The 23,926-nt window shown below is 39.7% G+C and overlaps 2 protein-coding genes across 11 annotated transcripts in view; one reads left to right on the top strand and one right to left on the bottom strand.

The window, feature by feature from the left end:
• PPP6R3 (protein phosphatase 6 regulatory subunit 3) overlaps positions 1 to 23,926 on the top strand; it is a 201,272-nt gene that overhangs the window by 173,557 nt on the left and 3,789 nt on the right. For 9 of the 10 annotated variants that reach the window (XM_077115458.1, XM_077115457.1, XM_077115455.1 and 6 more), the window contains 5 exons: positions 7,978 to 8,099; positions 10,793 to 10,946; positions 12,423 to 12,529; positions 13,863 to 14,010; positions 23,314 to 23,436. In XM_077115458.1, the coding sequence (XP_076971573.1) occupies positions 7,978 to 8,099; positions 10,793 to 10,946; positions 12,423 to 12,529; positions 13,863 to 14,010; positions 23,314 to 23,436 (654 nt within the window). The remainder of the gene's footprint in view (positions 1 to 7,977; positions 8,100 to 10,792; positions 10,947 to 12,422; positions 12,530 to 13,862; positions 14,011 to 23,313; positions 23,437 to 23,926) is intronic. The other variant, XM_077115456.1, reaches the window with a different exon arrangement.
• TESMIN (testis expressed metallothionein like protein) overlaps positions 12,424 to 23,926 on the bottom strand; it is a 178,666-nt gene continuing 167,163 nt past the window's right edge. The window contains exons 10-11 of the transcript XR_013157490.1: positions 13,752 to 14,044; positions 12,424 to 13,000 (exon numbers count right to left, since the gene is read on the bottom strand). The gene's annotated coding sequence lies outside the window, so the exon portion shown is untranslated. The remainder of the gene's footprint in view (positions 13,001 to 13,751; positions 14,045 to 23,926) is intronic.

Here is a 23,926-nt window from a genome sequence, read left to right as displayed (position 1 = left end):
TTTATTTATTTTCCTAGTGTTCTTTTTTCTTTTCCCCTTTTATAAAATATATTCTTTCTGTACATTTTTATTATAGTATACTTGTTTTCATTATTTTTTATTTTATAGAAATTTTATTTTTATATATTTTTTTATTATTCATTTATTTTTATTATTACTAATTTTTTTTCTTAAATTTTCTCAGCCTTTGATGGGCACCAGCCTGATTCATTCCCAGTAAATCCTGGAGTGTCTCTTTTTGATTCTGCGGTATAATACTGTTGAGATATAGTTTGTTGTTGTTGTTTTTGTGTTTCGTATTTTAATATTATCTCTCTCTCTTTTTTTTTTTTTTTTTGCTTTTGTGTGTGTGTGTATACGCTGGGAGTCGAGCCTGGTTTATCCTGGTTAGTGTGATACCCTGATAAATCCCACAGTGATTTGAACAGTGAATAAAGAATTATTTGCAAAGTCCCCTTGGGGGAATGGGGAGAAAAGGGGGAAAAATTCAACGTTCATATTTGGAGAATTCCTATATTCTTGCAAGCAGTGGAAACAACCAAATCAATAGGCTGAGCTTTCCATCTTGGGGTTTACCCCTATGAAACTATCCCCACAAAGGATAGGCTAAGCCTACTTAAAATTAGGACTAAGAGTCACCCCCAGAGAACCTCTCTTTTTGCTCAGATGTGGCTTTTCTTTCAGCTGACATGGCAAGTGAACTCACTGCCCTACCCCCCTCTGTGTGGGACATGACTCCCAGGCCTGTAAACCTCTCTGGCAGTGTGGGACAGAAATCCTAGAATGAGATGGGATTTGGCATCAGAAAATCGTGAAAGCCTTCTTGACCCAATGGGGAAGAGATGATTTCAAACAGAATCAAAAAGTTATCCTGGAGGTTATTATTATTATTATGCATCATATAGATATCCTCTTTTTAGTAAATGGTATATTAGAGTGGCTAGAGGAGAGTACCTGAAACTGTAGAACTGTCTTCCGGTAGCCATGTTTCTTGAAAATGATTGTATAGTGATACAGCTTTTGCAGTGTGGCTGTGTGATTTTGTGAACACCTTGTGCCAGATGCTCCTTTTACCTACGGTGGACAGATGAGTAAAAAATATGGATAAGAAATAAATAATAGGGGGAACAAAGCTTAAAATAAATTGAGTAGATAGAAATACTAGTGGTCAATGAGAGGGATGGATAACAGGTATAGCATGTATGAGTTTTTTCTTTTGCTGGAGAGATGCAAATATGTTTTAAAATGATCATGGTGATGAATACACAACTATGTGAAGATATTGTGAGCCATTGATTTTAATGTCAAGAATGTATGTCAACAATGTCTGTAGGTTTGTTGTTTGCGAAAAAATATTTTAAAAAATAGAAGAGTAAAAGAAACCAAGTTGCAAAATATCCATACCAAGATAACCAAATGCCTCAAACACAACAGAAAATCACAAAGCACATGAAGATCCAAGCAAAATGACCCAGCTAAATGACCAAATCAAAATTCCAGAGGGGACATAGAATATGGAACAACTACTCAAGGATATTTTTAAAGAAATAAAAGATATCAAGAAGACACTAGAAGAGCATAAAGAAGAATTTGGGAGGTTAAATAGACAAATGGCAGATCTCACAGAAATGAAAGATACAGTAGACTGAATTAAAAATATTCTGGAGAAACATCCTAGCAGATTTGAAGAAGCAGAAGAAAGAGTAAGTGAGCTAGAAGATAGAATAGAGCTAGAGCAAACAAATGAACAGTTGGCAAGAAAGATGGAAAAAATGCAGCTGGATCTTAGGGAAATGACGGACAAAAAGAGGGTCAGAATCATTGTTGTCCCAGAAGGAGAAGGAAGGATAAGGTGTTGGGAAAGTTAGCTGAACTTCCCAACCATTATAAAAGACATGAATATGCAAGTCTAAGAGGCACAGTGAAGTTCAAATAGAATAAATATGAACAAGCTACTCCAAGACACATACTAGACTGTCAGGTGTGGAAGAGAAACAGAAAAGCAACATGAAAAAAGCGGTCTGCTACATACAAGGAAAACACGTAAGACTGACTTCAGACTGCTCAGAGGACACCATGGAAGCAAGAAGGCAGTGGTATGATATATTTAAGATCCAGAGCAAGAAAGCCTTTCAACCGAAAATTCTTTGTCCAGCCAAGTTATCCTTGAAAATTGAGCGAGAGATTAAAATCTTAAACAAAGAAAAATTGAGAGAACTAATCAACAAGAGACCTGCATTACAAGAAATACTAAAGGGAGCCCTGTTGGCTGAAAAAAAAAAAAAAAGAGACAGGAGAGGAAAGTTTGGAGAAGAGCACACAACTGAAGAATATAAATAACAGTAATTTAAAGGAAAAAAAAAGAGAAGAGGAAATTAACATATAGATCTGACGGATAAAAACTTAAAGGACAAGATGGTAGAACCAAGATCCACTTTTACAGTAATTACTTTGACTGTTAATCGGACTAAACTCACTAATTAAAAGACAGACTAGCAGAATGGATCAAAAAACATAATCCATCTTGGGCGGGCCACAGTGGCTGAGCAGACAGAGTTCTCACCTGCCATACCAGAGACGTGGGTTCGATTCCCAGTGCCTGCCCATGGGAAGAAACGCAAAAAACACAATCCATCTATATGCTGTTTATAAGAGACACATCTTAGACTCAAGGACATGGTTAAATTGAAAGCGAAAGGATGGAAAAAGATCTATGCAAGCTGTAACCAAAATAAAGCAGGAGTAGCCATACTAATATCTGATGAAACAGACTTTAAATGTAAAGACATCATCAGAGACAAAGAAGGACACTACATATTAAAGAAGGGACAATTCACCAGGAAGAAATAACAATAGTAAATGTGCATGCTTCCACCCAAGGAACTCCAAAGTACATGAGGCACATCAACAGTAATAGTGAGAGACTTTAATACTCCACTCTCCACTATAGATAGAACAACCACACAGAGGATGAACAAGGAAATACAGAACCTAAACAGTGGGATAAATGAATTAGAACTAATAGACATATATTGATCATTACCCTCCAGAACACCAGGATATCCGTTCTTTTCTAACACATATGGAATGTTTTCCAGGATAGATCATATGCTGGGCGCAAACTGAGTCTTTATAAATTTAATAAAGTTGAAATTATCCAAAGGAGTTTTTTTCTGATCACAGTGGAATAAATCATCAAAGAACCAGAGCTTTCACAAATATATGGAGATTAAACAGTACACCCTTAAATAAAATCAGTGGGGTCAAGGAAGAAATTACTTAGAGAAATTGGTAAATATCTGGAGACTAATGATATACTGAGAATATAATATTTCAAAACTTATGTGGCAAAGGCAGTGCTGAGAGGGAAATTTATTGCCCTAGGTGCCTGTGTTAAAAAAAACAAGAATGAGCAAAACTTGCGGATTTAACTGCTCACCTGGACAATTTAGAGAAAGAACAGCAAACTAACCCCAAGGCAAATAAAAGAAGAGAAATAGTAAATACTATAGCAGAAATAAACTGGAGAACAATAAAACAATAGAAAGAATCAACAAAACTGAAAGTTGATTCTTTGAGAAAATCAATAAAATTCATGGTCCCCTAACTAGACTAATGAAGAAAAGAAGAGAGAAGACACAAATAAAATCAGAAATGAGACGGGGTTCATAGCCACAGATCATGAAGAAATTTAAAAAATCATAGGAGAATGTTATGAACAAACATGCCAACAAACTAGACAACTTAGATGAAATGGACAAGTTCCTTGAAACACCCAAATCACCTATACTGTTAAAGAAGAAAGAGATCATTTCAGCAAACCGGTTACAAGTGAAGAGATCCAGTCACTCATCAAAAATCTTCCCACACAAAAAAATTCCAGGACTGGATGACTTCCAGGAGAATTTTATCAAACATTTCAAAAAGAACTAATGCCAATCCTGCTCAAACCCTTCCAGAAATTTGAGGAAAAAGGAAAGTTACCCAACCCATTTTATGACGCTAACGTGATTCAATACAAGAAAGAAAAAACTGTAGATCAATCTCCCTAAGGAACATAGATGTGAAAATTCTTAACGAAAAATTAGCAAATCATATCCAATGCCACGTTAAAAGAATTAAATATCATGACCAAGTGGGATTCATACCAGGAATGCAAGGGTAGTTCAACATAAGAAAATCAATCAGCATAATACTGTATATTTACAAATCAAAAGGGAAAAACACTTCATCATTTCAGTTGATGATGAAAAAGCATTCTACAAAATCTAACATTGTTTCCTGATAAAAAACACTTAAAAAGGTAGGAATTGAAGGAAACTTTCTCAGTATCTTAAAGGGCATATATGAAAAACCCATAGCCAGCATCATATTTAATGGTGAGAAATTAAAAGTATTTCCCTTAACATTGGGAACAAGACAAGAATGCCCACTGTCACCACTATTATTCAACATTGTTTTAGAAATACTAGCTGGAGCAGTTAGACATGAGAAAGAAGTAAAAGGTATCCAAACAGGAAGGGGAGAAGTAAAACTTTCATTATTTGCAGATGACATAATCCTATACTTAGAAAACCCTGAGAAGTCTACAGCAAAACTACTTGAGCTAATAAATTCGACTAAGTGACAGGATACAAGATTAATGTACAAAAATCAGTAATGTTTCCGTACACAAGCAATGACCAATCTGACGTGACAACTACGGAAAAATCCCATTCAGAGTAGCGACCAGAAGAATCAGGTATCCAGCAATAAGCCTAACTAGTGATGTCAAGGATTTATACACGGAAAATTACAAAAGATTGCAAAAAGAAATTTTAAAATGACCTGATCAGGTAGAAAGATATTCCATGCTCATGCATTGGAAGGTTGAATATTATCAGGATGTTAATTCTACTGAAACTGATCCACAGATTCAATGCAATACCAATAAAAATACCAACAACCTACTTTGAAGACTTGGAAAAGCTGGTTATCAGATTTAATTGGAAGAGAAAGAGACCCCAGATAGCTAATGATATCCTAAAAAAGAAGAGTGAACTGGGAGGACTATCACTCCCTGACTTTAAGGCTTACTATTATAAAGCCCCAGTGGTCAAAACAGCATAGCACTGGCACAAATACAGAAGGACCAGCCAGTGGGATAGAATCGAGAGTGTAGAGATTGACGACCTAATTTATGGACATTTGATCGTCAATAAGGCCCCCAAATCTACTGAACTGGGACAGAATAGGCTTTTCAATAAATGGGCATGGGAGAACTGGATTTCAGTTGCCAAAAGAATGAAAGAGGACCTCTCCTTTATATCCTATACAAAAATTAATTCAAAATGGATCAAAGACCTAAATGTAGGATCCAGTACCATAAAAATTCTAGAAAAAATTGAGGGGAAGCATCTTCAAGATCTAGTAATAGGAGGTAGCTTCTTAGATTTTTACACCTAAAGCACAATCTGTGGAAGAGAAAATGGACAAATGGGAACTCCTTAAGATCAAGAGCTTCTGTGCCTCAAAGGACTTTCTTAAAAAGGTGAAGAAACAGCCACCTCAATGGGAGAAAATATTTGGGGACCACATACTGTATAAAAGGTTGACATCCTGTGTACATAAACAAATTATACAGCTCAACAACAAAAGAACAACCAACCCAGTTATTAAACGGGCAGAGGAAATGAATAGGCACTTTTCTGAAAAGCAAATACAGATGGCTAAAAAGCACATGAATTGCTGCTCATCTTCATTGGCTATAAGGGAAATGCAAATTAAGATGAGATATCACCTCACACCTGTAAGAATGGCTGCTATTAAACAAACACGAAACTGTAAATGTTGGTGAGGATGCAGAGAAATTGGAATACTTGTTCACCGTTGGTGGGAATGTAAAATGGTTCAGCTGCTGTGGAAGTCAGTTTGGTGATTCCTCAGAAAACTAAATATTGAGTTGCTCTGTATTCACAATTCCCACAATTCACAATTGCCAAGAGAGGGAAACAATCCAGGTTCCCATTAACAGATGAGTGGATCAACAAAATGTGGTATGTACATGTAATGGAATATTATGCAGCATTTAGACAAAATGATATCCTGAAACATATACAAACCTGAATGAACCTTAAGGATATTATACTGAATGAAATAAGTCAGACACGAAAGGACAGATAGTGTATGATTCCATTATTATGACTCTGATAAAGCCGCCAATGTTTTGAAGCAGCTAGAAGAAAAAATCTGAAATGTGGGAATAGTAACCCATGACAAACTCTGGGACCTGTTCTGTAACTACTTGTTGAAGTATGCTTTGAAAATTATTGTTTTTTTCTTTCTTTTCTTTGTGTGTGTGTGTGTGTGTGTGTGTATATATATTATTTTACAACAGAAAAAGAAGAGGTTAAAAAAAACTAGGCAACTATAGTAATATTTGATAAATTAGAAATCAAAAATTTGAAAATGTTTAGTAGCATATAGGTCATTGCTATAGTAAAGTTGATGTTTGTGATAACTTTTTACTTGATATTTTGAGAATGCACATACTTTTGATAGTTAAAGGGTATTTAAGATACTGTTTAATATTTAGAATCTAAGAAACTCTGATATCTGTATCTGTAGATCTTTTTCCTTCCTTTAATTTTAAAATGGTTTATGAAATATAAACAGGTTTTAGAATGATTACTTAGATATTTTATTTAAATATACCTATGCATAAGCTAACCAAGATACCCTTTTTAGGCTGTTGATTGATTTTCTTATGTTAATTTTAACTATATTTGTATCTTAATATTTTCCTGAAATTAGGGAAATGTTTAGTAACATAGGTCATTACTATAGCAATGTAGATATTTGTAATAACTTTCTACTTGATATTGTGAGAACATTCACAGTTTTGACAGCTGATCAAATGGTATTTAAGTTAGCAAAGTTCCTAAATTCTTATATTAAATACTATCAAAATTTGTAGATGTTTTTCCTTATTGCCTTAATTTGAAATTGGTTTATAAAACTTACTGCACAGACACAGGATTTACAGTGATTGTATGCATACTTTATTTAAAGATGCCTGTGGTTAAGCTAAGAAGATACCCATTTTTGGTGATTCTAAATGTATTGTTTTCTTAAATAAAAATATGTAGAAACAAAGCACAATCATAAGACAACCCAGTTTTTAAAATGTGGAAAAGATGTGAAAAGACACTTCAGAAAAGAAATATGGATTACAAATGCGCATGTGAAAAGACACTCAACATTCTTGGTCCTTTGGAAAATGCAAATTAGCATGGAAATGAGATATGACCACACATCTATTAGAAGGCGGTGTTTTAGATTGCTATGCCAAGCCCAAATGATAGAGCATTTAATGGCTTAGACAGTTGTTAGGCAAACTGTGGTCTCTGGGCCAAATCCTGTTGCTCTGCTTTTGTAAATAAAATTTTTTGTAGCATAGGCATTCTCACTCCTCTGCAGTTCAGCTGTGTCTGCCTTTATGCTAAAACACAGTCTTGGGTAGTAGCAGTAGAGACCATGTGGCCCACAAAGCCTAAAATATCTATATTCTCTGGCTCTTTGCAGAGGAAGTTTATCAGTCCCTGCTGTAGAGCCAGCATTCCCTTCACTTAGGCCCTCAGCTGCAGTCTGAGCTTTTGGGAGACCAACTTGGAGAAATCTCCAGTTCTTCTGTCTTGGAGGACACGGAGGTGACAGGAGCACACTGGGGCGTGTTAATGTTCCACGTCACAGTCACCTGGACAGACCCTCCCGGGGTAAAGACAGTCAGTGCCTATTACAGGGTCAGGCTGCCTATCTCTTTTTCTTTCCCCCTCATGTGGCGCAGCAACAGTTTCCTCTGTGTTTTAACAAAATGGCACTTGGGCATATATTCACTTGAAGTGCAATATATTTTTGTTGTTGAGTTTTCTAGATTTAGCTGAAGACTGATAAGCAGCATTAAGTATAAACTGCATTATGAACTCCTTTTTTTTTTAGCTCGGGAAGTACAGACAGTGAGGAAAGTACAGATTCAGAAGAAGAAGATGGAGCCAAACAAGACTTATTTGAATCCAGTAGTGCCAATACAGAGGATAAAATGGAGGTAGACTTGAACGAACGTAAGTTGCCTTATTCTTCCACATTTGGTGCTATGTGTTGGAAGTAGGTACTTTGGAAAACAGGCAGACTAGTTTGCTCATCTCCAGTGACGACTGAAGGGATGGTTCAGCTGAAACTCATATTGTAGTTAACGATAAAGGGGGGGACCCACTCATCCTAGGCATCTGCAAAGCCTACCCAAAGGATGGGGTGCTTTAAGGACAAGTAGGATTTAGTTGAGAGGAGGGCACCGAGGCCTACAGGTGCTTGGAGATAAAGCCAAGGGCCAGATCAAGAATTTTATTCTTAGGTAGTACAGGGCATTATTCTAGTTTGCTAGCTGCTGGAATGCAACACACCAGAGACAGACTGGCTTTCAATAAAAGGGGATTTATTTAGTTGGTTCTTCAGAGGAAAGGCAGCTAACTTTCAACTGAGGTTCTTCCTTACGTGGGAAGGCACAGGGCGATCTCTGCTGGCCTTCTCTCTAGGTCTCTGGGTTCCAACAACTTTCCCTGGGGCGATTCCTTTCTTCATCTCCAAAGGCCTGGGCTGAGCTGCGAGTGCTGAGATGAGGTATGCTGAGCTGCTTGGGCTGTGCTACGTTGAGTCTCTCATTTAAGCACCAGCCAATTAAATCAAACAGCATTCATTGCAGCAGGCACGCCTCCTAGCCAACTGCAGATGTAATCAACAACAGATGAGGTTCACTACCATTGGCTCATGTCCACAGCAATAGAACTAGGCACCTTCACCTGACCAAGTTGACACCTGAATCTAACTAACTACCACCGGCATCCCTGGGGATTTTACTAAGACTAACATTATTGAATCTGTTCCAAGAAGATCACTGATGGCAGCAGTGTAAAAGCTGGGTTAGAAAATAAGCTGGAGACAGGAAAACCATTAAAGTCCTAACTGTTACACATGAGGAATAAGGAAGCATGCTCGGGATCGGGAATCAGGCAGCAGGTAGTGAGGAGGAATTGCAGACAGTGCCCTGAGAGGAGCTGGATAAGCGGTAAATGGCCCAGAGGAAGGTGGTAGACTTGGTACAATTTACTGTATGCACTGCCATAGTAACTCCAGAGGTGGGTGTATGGGGACAAGGAGAGGCAGAGGGGCGCATTCTGTCACTCTCAGTCCTGTGGTTGCAGCAAGGCAGATCTCTGGAGGTGTTCACATTGCTTGAGGACGGGGTGGGGTGTGTGAGTCCCCTCCCCCTGGCTTTGAGGGCCTCTGCCATCCTCACTTTTTCCTGTGGCTTCTTTTGGAGGTTTTGTGGACTGTGAAGAGTGTCTCATGGTATAAGGATTCTGGGAGCTAGTCTGGGAAAAACTATCCCAGTGTGATAACAATGGGAAAAGTAGCTTTTGTGTGGCCTATTTAGTAGTGAAGTGGAACTGTGATACAGATGGAATGAGTCCAGAGCTCTGCATATGATGGGCAGGCAAGTGTCGATTTGGGGAGGTTTCCGGTGAGATTTTCAAATGTCCAGGTTATCATCCTTTCTAGAAATCACTGGGTCCCTGCTACACAGATTGAAGTGCGAGAAACCCAGACAACAACCCTACTTAAATACCTGCTGTGTACAAGCCCTGATTTAATCCTCAGTAGAACCTAGCTAAGTTGGTAGTGTCATCTAACTTGATCAGATAGGGAGACTGAGGCTTGGTAAAGGTAAAAAAAACTTACCCAATGTCACACAGTAAAGTTTGTCTTTAAAATGGAATATTTCTTTCCACTCAGGTACTTCTCAGTCATTTGTCTTTAGGATAAGCCCCCAAGTATCTAGCAGGTGTCATAGAACTTCTTTCTTATAGCCTGGAGGTTTCTAATTGTGATAGAAAATAACCGTTGATAGCAGAGAACACTGATTCCTGTTGCCAGCTTGTCCCCACCAAGAATTAGGGGAATCAGCGTTAGGATTGGGGGGCTGAGGTGAGGAGGAAATATGGTGTGCAGTGAGAAGAGAATAGACAGATATAATTTAATCTGAAAGAACACATCTCTGTTCCTGTAGGTTGGATCCAAAGTTGGCCAGCAGGCCGTGTGGTTAGAGGGGTACTGCGGCAAATAGTAGCATGCCCCCAAAACCTGTTACTCCTGCTTCTGAAGTTAATCCTGTTTCTGCAGGTCCTGGAAGTTTTCTTGTTGTTTGTATTGACTGCAGTGGACTGCAGGGAGGCTGGTAGTATAAATGGATCCAGATATATATTGAGAGCATTAAGGTTGTTTTCAACTTACTGCAGTTGAATAGCCAACATTCTTTTTAATAGATTTTTTATGGAATAATTTTAGAGTTATAGAAAAGTTCTAAAGATATTACACAGAATTTCCACATGCCCTTCACTCGCATTGCTCCAGTGTTAACATAACCTGGTACATTTGTTAAAACTAAGAAATTCAAACATTCGCATGTAGCTTTGTGTCCCTCCCTGTCTATTATTTCTGTTGGATAGATTCTTAGAAATGGAATTGCTGGATCAAAGGAGGTAACATGATTTTTATAATAGGCTAGATGTCAAATTGCCATCTAAGTGACTGTGCCATTTTTTCTCCTGATAATATATTAGAATAATCCTTTTCCCCACAACACTATCAGGACAGGGTATTTCAGTCTTATCTTTACTAATCTGTTTTCAGTGAACATCTTGTATTTTTATTAAATTACTGAAACAATCTCCAGTTGAAATTTCTTCCCTCTGTTTAGCACCCACCTGGTCAGCCAACTTCGATGTCCCAATGGAGACAACCCACGGTGCTCCGTTAGACTCTGTGGGGTCTGATGTCTGGAGCACAGAGGAGCCAATGCCAACTAAAGAGACGGGCTGGGCTTCGTTTGCAGAGTTCCCTTCTTCCCTGAGGTGAGCAGAGCTGCACGCTCCCGCTGGGCCTCCCCTAGGAGACTGGGGGCAGGTATACTTGCGGGTCACACTGTCCTTCACTGCACTTCGCTTGCAGTGAAGGTCTTAAAGAATCCCCCATCCTCCTTCCTTTCATCAGGGATGAGGTGGGAAAGGAAGTGATTCTTGAACCAAGTAGCCTGGGAAGATGCGGTCCCAGGCTGTTTGCAGGACGCAGAGGAAGTGGGCGTCTCTGTTGGCTTTTCTGGCTTGACTGGGCTCTATTGGCAGCCACTGTGGGATGAGAGTGAGGAGAAAGGAGTGGGGCCATTTCAGAGGCTCCCAGTAAGCCCCCTTGCATGGCTTGATAGGGGAAAATGCCAAGTGTATTTTGAAATTCATAGATTATATGAACTTGCATTTTACTTGTAGCTATTCTGTTGCGGTAAATAAATATTCTAGTGCAGGAGTGTTTTCAGGTACAGCTTTCAGTCATGCAGAAATCTATCATTTTTTAATTATCATAAATAGTATTGTCAGCATTTGAGTATTAACTATGGATTCCATATCTCATTTGCTCATTTTGGATTTGCTAAATTTTATTTTGTCTGCCAAGAATTTAGTCTCCACCTTGCCATTTGAAAGGCTATTGTTTTCCCTGTTCTGATAAGTAATGTTTTTAAACAATCACTAGTAATGGAGAAGGTAGGAAGACAAACTATTGTGAGCTAAAAATTGCCACCTCAAATTAACCAGAGGGGAGGCCAAAACCCACAGTGCTTTCTAGTAACTGTAGCATTAAGCTGTTTTTCAGAGATAAAAGGGAAGCTTATGGAGAACATCTCCTGAATATTGTTATTTTATCAACTGTGTCTAAATACAAGAAAATAAAGTTTCTACTTCTTGCTTTTTACTTACTCTCTTTATAATGAGAGGGTAAGAGTCCTTGGTTTCCTGAGAATGTCGTTGAAGCAGCAGGCTTCCCTTTACCCCTCATATCATAGTCTCTGAGTTGGTTAAGGGGTGTTGCAGCCATGGGGGTAGGGTATGGCTGTCCACCCACCCCCACTGAGCAACCTGGTACTCCTCACCATGTCAGCTACCAACAGCAAGCATCAGTAAAGAGGTCCAGCCCTCTGGAAAGTTTGGCTAAAGGTTGGTAAAGATTTTTGTGAAAACAGCATGATAGTTGGAGTTTATATTGTATCCCAAGTCCTGGAAGCCCAGGCTTTCTGTATCTGACCCAAAACCTCTAAGGACTCCATGTATCACTGCCAGTTAAGTGGAGTGGTTCACCCACACATGCTCATTTAATACATAAAGTAGCCATTTACATGAAGTAGCTTAATTTACCACTGGAGTCTAGCCCAGCTGCTCTTAAACAGATGTTAATGTCTCCCTGATGGAGCCTGAAATCATTTTTGAAGGTTTTATGTGAATAATGATAACGAGGGCTTTTTCCCATCTCTAACACCTGAATTTTCTCTTTTCTAAAAGTACGAAAGAGTCTTTAAGGAGTAATTCCCCAGTGGAAATGGAAACCAGCACTGAGCCTGTGGGCCCTCTGACCGCCAGCATCACTGCCCTTGCAGCACAGCCAGAAGGTGAGTGCCAAGAGCCCACAGGTCCACGCTGGACCGCTCTCTTCTGGCGGCCTGGAGTCTTTCAGGCTTGACTTCTCACGCTAGTTTTCTAGATCTGAGAAGTTGTCTTTGTTCCCATAGCAGGTTTATAGAGCCAGTGGTCTCAGGCTCAGGAGCTAAGTCCTCAGGGCAGTGAGTCAAATAAACTGTGAGTCATTCCAAAACATAGCATGTTGATTGTGGAAGAAGTAAGGGGTCCAAGTTATCAGTTATTTGGTCTGTCAGTGTCCAGGTGAGGAAGCAGTCCCAGGAAAGAGGAATACCTTAGCCCGTGCCACTCGGGCGAATAAAGCCAGGGCTAGACCTGGGCATTCCCAGTTCAGCCTGCACCACTGCTTCTGGCCCTTGGAGTTTGCTTTGCTTGAGGACGGGTTGTGTGTACCCAGGCGTGGTTCAGGCCGTGCAGCTGTCTCTTCTCTCCTTTTACCTTTTCTGAACCAAAGAAATGATGAAGGGTGTCAGAATAGTATGGCAGGGAGTTGCCTTTATTCAGAGTGCTCACGTGTGCTCCCTGCGTGTCCCTGAACTGCTTTCATCCCCATGAATAGGGCTGAGGGGCAGGAGGGGCAGTTAGTGCGGGGACTATGATGGGAAGCTATGTGCACAGCAAGAGTAACAAGGACAGAATAAAAAAGTAGGTCCTTAGAAAAAATGTGGAGACCGGCTGGGCAGGGGAAGGAATGAAACCAATAATTAATATTTTGTTTGTTTTGTTATTCTTCTAAACACTTGATGTACATTATCTCATTTTATCCCTCACCGGTTCTATAAGATGGATCAGTTATCCCCATTTTATGGAAAAGGAAACTAAGGCGCTCTGACCTCCTACTATAGAACAAAGTAATAATCCACAAGGAAACACAAGGAAAAAAAAATTAAGAAAGAAAAAACAGAACAGAACCCAAATGGGGAAAACACAGGAAAAGAATGAATGAATTCTGATAGTACAATGAACAAACCATAAATGTAGGTACTTGTGGTCTGAAGTAGATAGAGGCTAGAGTATGTATGAATTGCATCCTGTATCCTCTACTGTGATATGAAAAAAAGCTCAGGACAGGAAATGTGCAGGGAGAAAGCTGGGTAGGAGAGAGGACCCTGGGCTGGAAAGGCAGGGGGAATCTAGTTAGGTCTTTGCTGAGGATGCCCATTAAAGCTGATTTCAGCAGACAGAACGTCTCACCTTGTTCCTTTTCTTTGAAGAGTAGGTGCATTGCTGGGTGGTGGGTCTACCCAGAAAGAGGGCACCTGTTCCTCTTGGCTGGCATGTCCATCAGCCCTTTGTCCGTTTCAGTGCCGGGCAGTGTGGCTATGGAGGCCAGCTCTGATGGAGAGGACGATGCAGAAGCGGACAAGGTAACTGAGACAGTGATGAATGGCGGCATGAAGGAAACGCTCAGCCTCACGGTAGATGCCAAGACAGAAACTGCAGTCTTCAAAAGGTAACTGGGGCTTGATCATCCTGGCAGCTGCAGACTGTTGGGAGGATGGGGGTAAGGGAGCACTTCAAATAGTAACGTTTGAAATTTGACCCAAATGTAGGTTCAGACAAAAACCTGGTATCTTTCTAACATTTCTGCTAAACTTTAAAGATCTCTCTAAGTTTTTTTTTAGTCTTCAGAAGATTTGTAACTTACACATAAATAGAACAAAATGTCTCTTGAATTTGAAATTCAGGAAAGTAAAAAATTGACAGAATTATGAAAACCAACAAATCAATAATCATAGTAGACATTAATTTTTGTATACATGCTATAAAGTACAGGCCTCAAAACAAAGTTTCATTATCATACAGCACATTTTCTGTGAATGTAATATAACCATTAGAAATCAGTAGCAAAATGATAGCCTTAAAAATAAACTACAATATAAGCTTAATTTGGAAATTAACAACCTCACTTATAAACTCATGGCCCTAAAAAGGAATCATAATGGACATTAAAAATCTTAAAATTGAAAGAGTAACAAAAAAAACCTTCTTCAAAGCTTATAAAATACAATGAAACCAGTGCTTGTGTTAGTCCCTAACTTACACAAACTCTTTCTCAAGATTTCACAGGAAAAGGAATGCTTGTTTTCCAAGTTTGCATTGATACAAAACAGAAATCATGAAAGAGAAAAATTAGTTGTAGGTTAAATTCATATACACACACTTTTTAAATTGAAAGTTAGCAATCCAAGTCCATCAGTGTAAAAATTATTGAAGGTAATTCATAGATAAAAGGATTAAAACAATTTGGACCTTCAGTAGATGGAGAAGAGCATTTCTAAAAATTTTAAGTGGCTTGTGTTTTGTTTTGTTGTGTTTTAGCAGTCTAGCAATAGAAAGTAGCTGCTTAAAACTTCAACATAGGTACTCAAAAGCTACCGCAGACTTTATTCTTAATAGTGACCCATTAGAGGTATTCCTTTTACCAGCATTAACCTGGTCCATTAATAGGAAGATATCTTTGGCATTTCTCAGCAAATTAATCTATAAAATTAATGCAGTTACCACCCAAATCCCAATATAGTTTTTCATGGAAATTGAGAAGCCAATTATGATACTGATAAGGAATAAAGAGAAAAGAGAGCTGAAAATAACCAAGATTATTTTGAAGAACAAAGGGAGGGGGTTCACATATTGGATATCAAATCTTTATTATTAAAGCTATGATTGTTGAGATATTGTGGCCTTGACACAGTTATATAAATAGGCCTGTCCCCCTCCCCCAGCCACCTCAGTACACTTACATGAACTCAATACATTTGCATGATATGTGTTGTAATGACATTGTAATTTGATGAGGAAAGATTGGATTAATAAATAGGGATTGTCCATTTTGGGGGAAGAAATAAAATTCTGTCTCTGTCTCAAAATAAATAAGAAAGGCACAAGTATACAACTTTTAGAAAACAACCTAAGAGAAAATCTTAAAATTTGAGTGTAGAGAGATTTTATAAAAAATAGAAGACAATCCATAAAGGAAAAGATTGATAAATGTGACTATATTTAACTTAATATACCAAAAGACATGACATAATGAAAAAATAATCCACAAGCAACAAAGAATAAAATGTTGGAATAAGCCAGGATATTGAAAGAACCCAATATCAATAAGAAAAATAGAAAAAACCTAATAGAGAAAAATGGACAAGTGGTACAATAAGCAGTTACCTATGGAATTTCCATAGTTACCTGTGGAAATCCAGAGAGGTTCAGCCTCAAAGACATGGAAACTGTTTGTTTCATGCACATTCATCTGCTAATTTCTATTTTAAACAAGTTGTCACGTGAAATAGAGAAAGTAAAAAATACTGCCTGGGTCATTTTTTGAGGTCAGTGAAATCATAATTCCCAAACTGGATAAGGATAATACAGAAAATGATCAGTTCATGTCACTGGCTAACAAATTTAGCTGCAGATTCCTATATAAAACATTTGCTAGCTGAATCCAGAGTGTATTAAATAATGTCATAATGATTAGTTAGGGCTTATATGGAATACAAGGATGGGAGATAGTTCCATGTCAGAAAAATCTGTCAGTGTAACTCACCCATTCACCCATGTATTATTAAGTTGACAGAAAAATCTTTTTTTTTTTATGAAGCTTTTCATAAAGTTCCATACTGAATAAGCCAGGGATATAAGTGAACTTCCTTAACTTGGTAAAAGTTATGTACCAAAATGCTACAGCAGAAGTGATTCTTCATGAAGACACTTTAGATAGATACACTCTAAGATAAGGGACAAGAAAGGACATCCATTGTCATTGCCACTGTATAGACGATATAGGAGTCCTGGAGTGCTGGGAGCAGAGAAGTGTTGGTCCATGTTGCAAGGAAGCAATACAGCTGTGTGCAGGTGAGAATGATGTGCTGCAACTAGATTTGGAGCAGGTTTGTGTAACTTAAGAGTTGAGTGAAGCTGCTTGATAAGAGATAAATCTAAAAAATCAGTAACTTTTCTCTGCATACATAATAAGCAACTAGATGATATAATAAAAAGCACAGTTAACATTTACAGGATACATCACACTATAAATTATTTAGGAATTTATAACCTAAATTTATAACCCTTGGTCTAACCAAGAATATATATGATCTCTATAGAGAAAACTTTATAAAGAGCTCCTAAAAGAACACACATTGTCTGCATAAATGGAGACAATCCATGCTTTTTGATGAGGTGATGTAATACTGCACAGATAACCCCTTTCCCCAAATTAATCTTTAAATTTAATGCAATCCCAATCAAAATTCCAGTTGGCGTTTTAGAAGGAACTTAATAAACATACTCCAGGATTTATGTAAATTAATAAAGGGTCTCAAATGGCTTAGGAAACCATAAAGAAGATTAAATAAGAGACTTAACCCTGTTAGGTATTCAGTCTTGCTGCAAAGTCCCAACAGTTAATTAAAGCTGTGAAATTAGCATGTACCCAGAGGAGGGGCGATTGTGATGGAGTATGGAGCTCAGGGACAGCAGGAAAGGAGAGCTGAGTTAGTTGTCATGCTGGGAAGAGGCTGGTTCACTACAAGGGAAAATTAAAACTAGATCCTCCCTAATCCCCAGGTGAGAAGAACAAGCATATATGGTATGTGCCAGTCACTATTCTCTGAACACTTCAGGTGGGTTGATTCATTTTTTTCCCCTTGAGGGCCTGTGCTCCATGTTTTAACTTTGATCCAATCTTGTAGGAACAGCCATTTCTTTTAATCCTGATTCAATAATATATGCTGGAATCTTTTGATTAGAGTATCTTCATGGTGGTGTGGTGCATCCATGTGGGTATTGACTTTTTTTTGTACGCTGTATGGTGGGGGTCACATTTCATTCTTTCTCCATGTGACTAGTCCGTTACTGCAGCACCATTTGTTGAACTATAGGGTGGAGGAACCAGGGAAGTACACAGGCCAGGAATTGAACCCAGGTCTTCTGCATGGCAGGCAAAAATTTTACCGCTGAACTACCTTTGCACCCCTGGATATTAACTTTTGATTTGATGGAGATGTGACTCCACCCATTCCGATGGGGTCTTGATTAGTTTATTAGAATCCTTTAAAAGAGGGAACATTTTGAAAAGCGTCAGAAACGAGTGAAATGACAGACACCTCAGAGCCGAGAGAAACTTCACAGTAGACCTGACAGATATGGACATGTGGAAAACGAAACACGGATGTTTGGAGATGCTGAGAGCCCAGCAGACGTCCCCATGAGATGCTAAGCAAGCCAGGACCTGGAGAGAGCCAAGGGAAGCCAAGAGATGAAAGCCAGCCCTGGAGAAGCAAAGTAAGGACCCCCCCTAGGGGGAAAGCGAGGGAGCCCAGGGGCAAGGGACCAACAGATGCCAGCCATTGGACTACCCAGCTGACAGGCCTCATATGACCATCAGCCTTTCTTGAGTGAAGGTGACCTCTTGTAGGTATCTTAATTTGGACATTTTTACTTCCTTAGAACTATAAACTTGTAACTTATTGAATTCCCCTTTTCAAAAGCCGTTCCAGTTCTGGTATATCACATTCTGGCAGCTTGCAAACTAACACAGATTTGGTACCAGAAAAATGGGGTGCTGCTGCGGTTTGCAAATAACAAACATGTTGGAACAGCTTTTTTAATGGATAAGGGGAAGACTGGAAGAATTATGAGGAATTTAGTAGGACAGGCTTGAATTGGTTTGAAGAGACTGTTGGTAAAAATGTGGACTCAAAGGGTACTTCTGATAGGACTTTAGGCAGAAATGATGAAAATGTCATTGAAAACTGGAAGAAAGACATTCTTTTTTAGATGGAAGGCAGAATTTGAGAGATGAACTTGGATATTTAGCAGAAGAAATTTCCAGGCTAAATGTGGAAAGTGCAGTGTGGCTGCTCTTTGAAGCTTTTAGTAAAATGCAAGAGGAAAAAGATAAGTTGAATATTGAACTCTTAGGTACAAAGAAAACAGAAACTAATGGTCAGAAAAATTCTGGGCTTCCAGAAAGGGAGACTCCCAGTTATTAGGGCCCCACATGAGGATTTAAGCAAACATGGAATCAGCCAGCCATTTCAGAAAAAGCCAGGATTGGAGTTATTCAGGAAGGATTTAGGGAAACTCCTTTTTTCTGATAGGCATAATCTGAGCACATTGCATAGAAAACCAACAAAAGTGTTGTGGGATCTGTATAAATGGAACTGTTGCCAGTCTGGACTAAAAGGCCCAGAAAAGGGACAAAGTGAAGATAAAATGTCTTCAGAGACAGAACCATGGAGGCTAAGGTCTGGAGCCAGGAAACCTTGGGCCAGGAGAGCAGACCGACCCATACACACGGAGAGCGTGAGTTTGCCCTGGGAGCAGAGGGTGGGCCTTCAGCTTCATTGTTCAGGAAGAGTTGTGCCACCTCAGGCTCAGAGAGGGTGGCGCACATACACAGGAAATTGGGGGGAGCCTGGCTGCCAACTTATTGAAGGGGTTGAGCCCAGGTCATGGCAGAGAGCCCCAATGCAGCCCTGATGTATGGAGAGGGTGCAGCTGAGAAAAAGGTGGACGGTCCCCCCAGTGAGCCCCAGTGTTGCAACTCACCTTAGTTTTTGGAGAGAGAGCAAGGCCACTGCCTAGGCCGTTGGAAAGGGTGGGGCTGCCATTTTCTTTTTTATTTTAATTGATAAAGCAAAATAACATACAAACACGAACATTCTTAACATACAAACATTTCATACATGGTATACAGTCAAGCTCACAATATCATCACGTTGTAGTATATTCATCACTGTGATCATTCTTTGGAACATTTGCATCACTCCAGAAAAAGAAAGAAAAAGAAAATATTCATACGTAATATACCCCTTACCCCTCTCATTGACCACTAGTATTTCCATCTGCCTGATTTATTCTAACCTTTCTTCCCCCTATTTTTTTATACCCCTTACTATCCCTTTGATCACTACTATTTCAGTCTACTCAATTTATTTTAACATTTGTTCCCCTATTATTTATTTATTTTTAATCCATATTTTTACTTATCTGTCCATATCCTGGATAAAAGGAGCATCAGACACAAGGTTTTCTGCTATAATCACACAGTCACATTGCAAAAGCTATATTGTTATACAATCATCTTCAAGAAACGTGACTACTGGAACACAGCACTGCAGTTTCAGGCACTTCCTCTAGCCTCTCTAACACACCTTAAACTAAAAAGGGGATATATATATATATATATATATATATAGAAGAATATATATATAAGAATATATATAGAATAACCTCCAGGATAACCTCTTGACTCTGAAATCTCTCAGCCACTGAAACTTTACTTTGTCTCATTTATCTCTTCCTGTTTTTGGTTGAGAAGGTTTTTTCAATTTCCTGGTGCTGATTTCTAGCTCATTTTAGGATTTCTGTCCCACGTTGCCAGGGAGCTTTACCCCTCTGGGAGTCGTGTCCCACGTAGAGAGGGGGAGGGCAGTGAGTTTGCTTGCCATGTAGACTGAGAGAGAAATAGGCCACATCTGAGCAACAAAAGAAGTTCTCTGGGGTTGATTCTTAGGGCTAATTTTTTTTTTTATTAATTAAAAAAGAATTAACAAAACAATTAGAAATCATTCCAATCTACATGTACAATCAGTAATTCTTAATAACATCACATAGTTGCATATTCATCATTTCTTAGTACATTTGCATCGATTTAGAAAAAGAAATAAAAAGACAACAGAATAAGAATTAAAACAATAATAGAAATAAAAAAAAAACCTATACTTAGGGCTAATTATAAGTAGGTTTAGTCTATCCTTTGTGGGGATAAGTTTCATAGGGGCAGACCCCAAGATTGAGGGCCCAGTCTGTTGATTTGGTTGTCCCCACTGCTTGTGAGAATATCAGGAATTCTCCAAATGAGGAAGTTGAATTTCCGTCTTTCTCGCCATTCCCCCAAGGGGACTTTGCAAATACTTTTTTATTCATTGTCAAATCACTCTGGAATTTATCGGGGTATCACACTGGACAAACCTACAAAATCTCATGCCTTCTTCAAGGTTCCGTGTACTTATGGTGTTCAATTAACCTGTCTAAAAAGTTATATTAGGAAACTGCCATAGGACTGCCATTTTCTAAAGCCTTGAGGATAGATGACTCTCAGACTTTGAAATCCAATGCAGTTTTGCCCTGCGAGTTTTCAGAGCTGTATGGGTCCAGTGACCCGTTTACTTTCCAGTTTCTCCCTGTGGAAATGGAAACATGAGTCCTGTAACTACCCTCCTTTGTATGTGGGCAGCAGATAACTTGTTCTGAGTGTCACAGGTCTAGAGCCAGAAGACGATGACTGGCTGACTTGGATGAAATTTGGTTCTGATTTTAAATTTGTGTTGTTACTGGAATGGTTTAAGGCTTTTGTAATATTGTAATGGAGTGAATGCATTTTGTATATGGAAAAAACATGTCTATTATGTACCCTAAGAAAAGCCGTGTTTTAATTTGACCCAATCTACAGACCAATTTTGTAGGAGCAAGTGTTTCTTTTAATCTTGATTCAATAATGTAGGTTGAGATCTTAGATTATTTCCATGGAGATGTAACTCCACCCATTCCAGGTGGGTCATTAGTTTACTGAATCCTTTAAAAGGGAACATTTTGGAGAGATTCAGAAACAAGAGGAATGACAGAAGCCTCAGAGCTGGGAGAAGCTTCACAGCATTGTTGACACAGATGTGGGCATGTGGAGAACAGAGACACGGGTGTTTGGAGAAGCGGAGCCTAGCAGATGTTCCATGAGATGTTAAGCAAGCCAGAACCTGGAGAGAGCCAAGGGAAGCCAAGAGATGAAAGTCAGCCCTGGAGAAGCAAAGTGAGGAGCCCCCACAGGAACAGAGACTGAAAGCAACGGAGGCCAGGAGCAAGGGACCAGTGTACCTTCCCAGCTGACAGAGGTGTGGCAGACACATCGGCCTTCCTTGAATTAAGGTATCTTTCCCTGGATGCCTTAGTTTCCACAGGCTTAGAACTGTTAACTTGTAACTTACTAAATTCCCCTTTATGAAAGTTGTTCCAGTTCTGGTATATCGCTTCCCGGCAGCTTGCAAACTAACACAGGGCTTATCAATTGGGTTCTATAATCATCACTCCCACTTTGTAGATGAAGAAACCAAGACACTTGAGTTAAGTGGCATGGCCAATGTCTCATGGTACTTAATAGAAGAAAATGTAGGAGAATATCTTTCTGACTTATGGACAGAAAGGACTTCTTTAAAAGAAAACCTTCTAAAGCATGAACTGGAATGCAAAGAATTGAATAGGATTACATTAAAATTAAGCATTTCTGATTCACAAAGTACTGTAGACAAAATTCAGTTGGCAGATTGATGGAAAAATCTTTATAGTACCTAAGTCAAGTGGCTAATGGCTAATATTCAAGGAATTCCTATAAACCAATAAGGAAAAGAGAAAACCCAAATCAGAAAATGGCAACAATATTAATAGGCCGTTTATAGAAAGCCTGAAAAGCATATAAAGGAATCCTTAAAACATTTTTGCTAGCAGAGAAATGTAAGTGATGACTGATACATATCATTTTATACCTCTTCTGTTAGTAGGAATTAGGAAGGTGGGTAATGCTGGGTAGGTGGGGCCCTGTGGAGATGGGCATGCTGTTGCCTGGCACAGCTGGGTATGGAGCCCTGCCAAGTGTCCGACAGGTCCCTTATGGGTCAGCTTTGCTCACGGAGGGGAAGGCGCTGTGTGCTCATCTCTGGGGGGTGGGGCAGTGCACGGCCCAGAGCCCTGGCACGGCCAGGTGTGGGGAGGGAGAGTGAGGGACATCCTAGGCCAGGCCATTCCAGTGGTCGGCAGGTCCTAGGCTTGAAATAATCAGCACGTCCTGGACAGGGACTCGCTCTGAGAAGGGTTGGGCTCCCCAGAGAGGCCTTCTCACTGCACCTTAACTCACCCTGGGGCCATTTTGATGATCTGAAGATGTGAATCTCAGACGGAATAGGCAAGTTCTAAAATTCCAGCCCACAAGCAGAGTTGAGGAACGCTTTGTACTTTTTCTTTCTGCAGCAAGAATGTTCTAAGGGGAAAAGTAGTCCTTTTTTGTTTGTCTTCCCAAATCATCTGGTCCTTCATGATCTGTTTTTACCTGTTCTGGCAACTGTTCTTGGTTCTCTTTTTCTTCATAGTGTTTGTGCTTCTTAGACGGTATTTGAGGCAACTTTAAAAGGTTGTAAACGCTGGTTCAGATAACTTGGCACCACCCTCCTCAGGGCTCTGGTTTCCAGCTGGCAAGCAGCTGTCGGGGTCTGTCCAACTGCCAACTGTTTTCATTTGTGGGCTTGGCCCTAAAGCAAAACACTTTAACTAAAAACTCATTCCTTCAAACAGGTTCTTTTGACACCTTCACCGAATCTGCCGTTTTGCTTAGGTGCAGTGATGGAGATATTATTCCCCCAAATTCTTCATTTATAGGAGTATTCTGAAACTTTTGTACATTTCTTTTTCTGTTTTGCACACTTGGCTTCAGAGTGTTGAAATCCTATCGGTATGTATGGAAATACAGATGGTTCTTTATCAGATTCCAGCTACATTAACATTGTCCCTCTTTTGACCCCCACTTGTGTGTGGTCCTTTCCTTTTGTGGTTTCCCTGTCCCTGTGGTTGCTCCCCTGAGCATGCCCCGCCTGAGGACTCTGACCCCATGGCAGTCATGACTTCCAAAGCCATTTGCATGTGATCTCGTTCAACGTTCAGGGCAGCTTCCTGGGGCATGTAATGTATGTCATCCTCTTTACTGCAGCGAGGAAGGAAAACTGACTACCTCTCAAGATGCTGCTTGTAAATATGTGGTGGAAGAGACCCCGCAAATGGCAGAGTCGAAGTCCACGGCCCCCCAGCTCCCCAGCAGTAGTCCTGAGCAGAGGTAACTCGCCACTCGCCTCCTCAGATCTGCCTTTGCCTGTCGTTTTCTGGTGGGTGGGAGGGGAGTTGACATCTGAGCAGGTGGGGTGGGGTCATTTAGTGGTCCTCATGCATTCGGTGACTTGACTCGCTTAGCACAATAACAGTTTCCAGTTCTCAGAGTAATCAAGGTGAGAGAGCTAAGAACTTAGAGGTAGTAGTTTATCTGCTTACCCCAGGAACTGAAAACTGGTTTTAGGTGATTTAAGAGTAGAGATTCAGTAGTATCACTGGCTCTGTAAGAAACTACCCACCGTGGAAAGGCATCTTTTGTGCTGGCACAGCTCCCTTTTTTTTGTGTGAGGCACTGAGCATTTGAGTTCTGTAGGCTGGGGCAGCCAAATCCTCACTGACCCCTGCAATGTCAGTTGTCTAGATACAGGCACCTCAGCACATCCCAGGAACGTGCTGCTGAGCCTCCACGGTCCCTCGGCCATGCCTCTGTGACACAT

The sequence above is a fragment of the Tamandua tetradactyla genome, chromosome 9 (assembly GCF_023851605.1).
Source record: "Tamandua tetradactyla isolate mTamTet1 chromosome 9, mTamTet1.pri, whole genome shotgun sequence".
NCBI lineage: Eukaryota > Metazoa > Chordata > Mammalia > Pilosa > Myrmecophagidae > Tamandua > Tamandua tetradactyla.
Note: the sequence above shows the minus strand (reverse complement) of the source record. Positions and strands in the feature narration are given on the sequence as shown.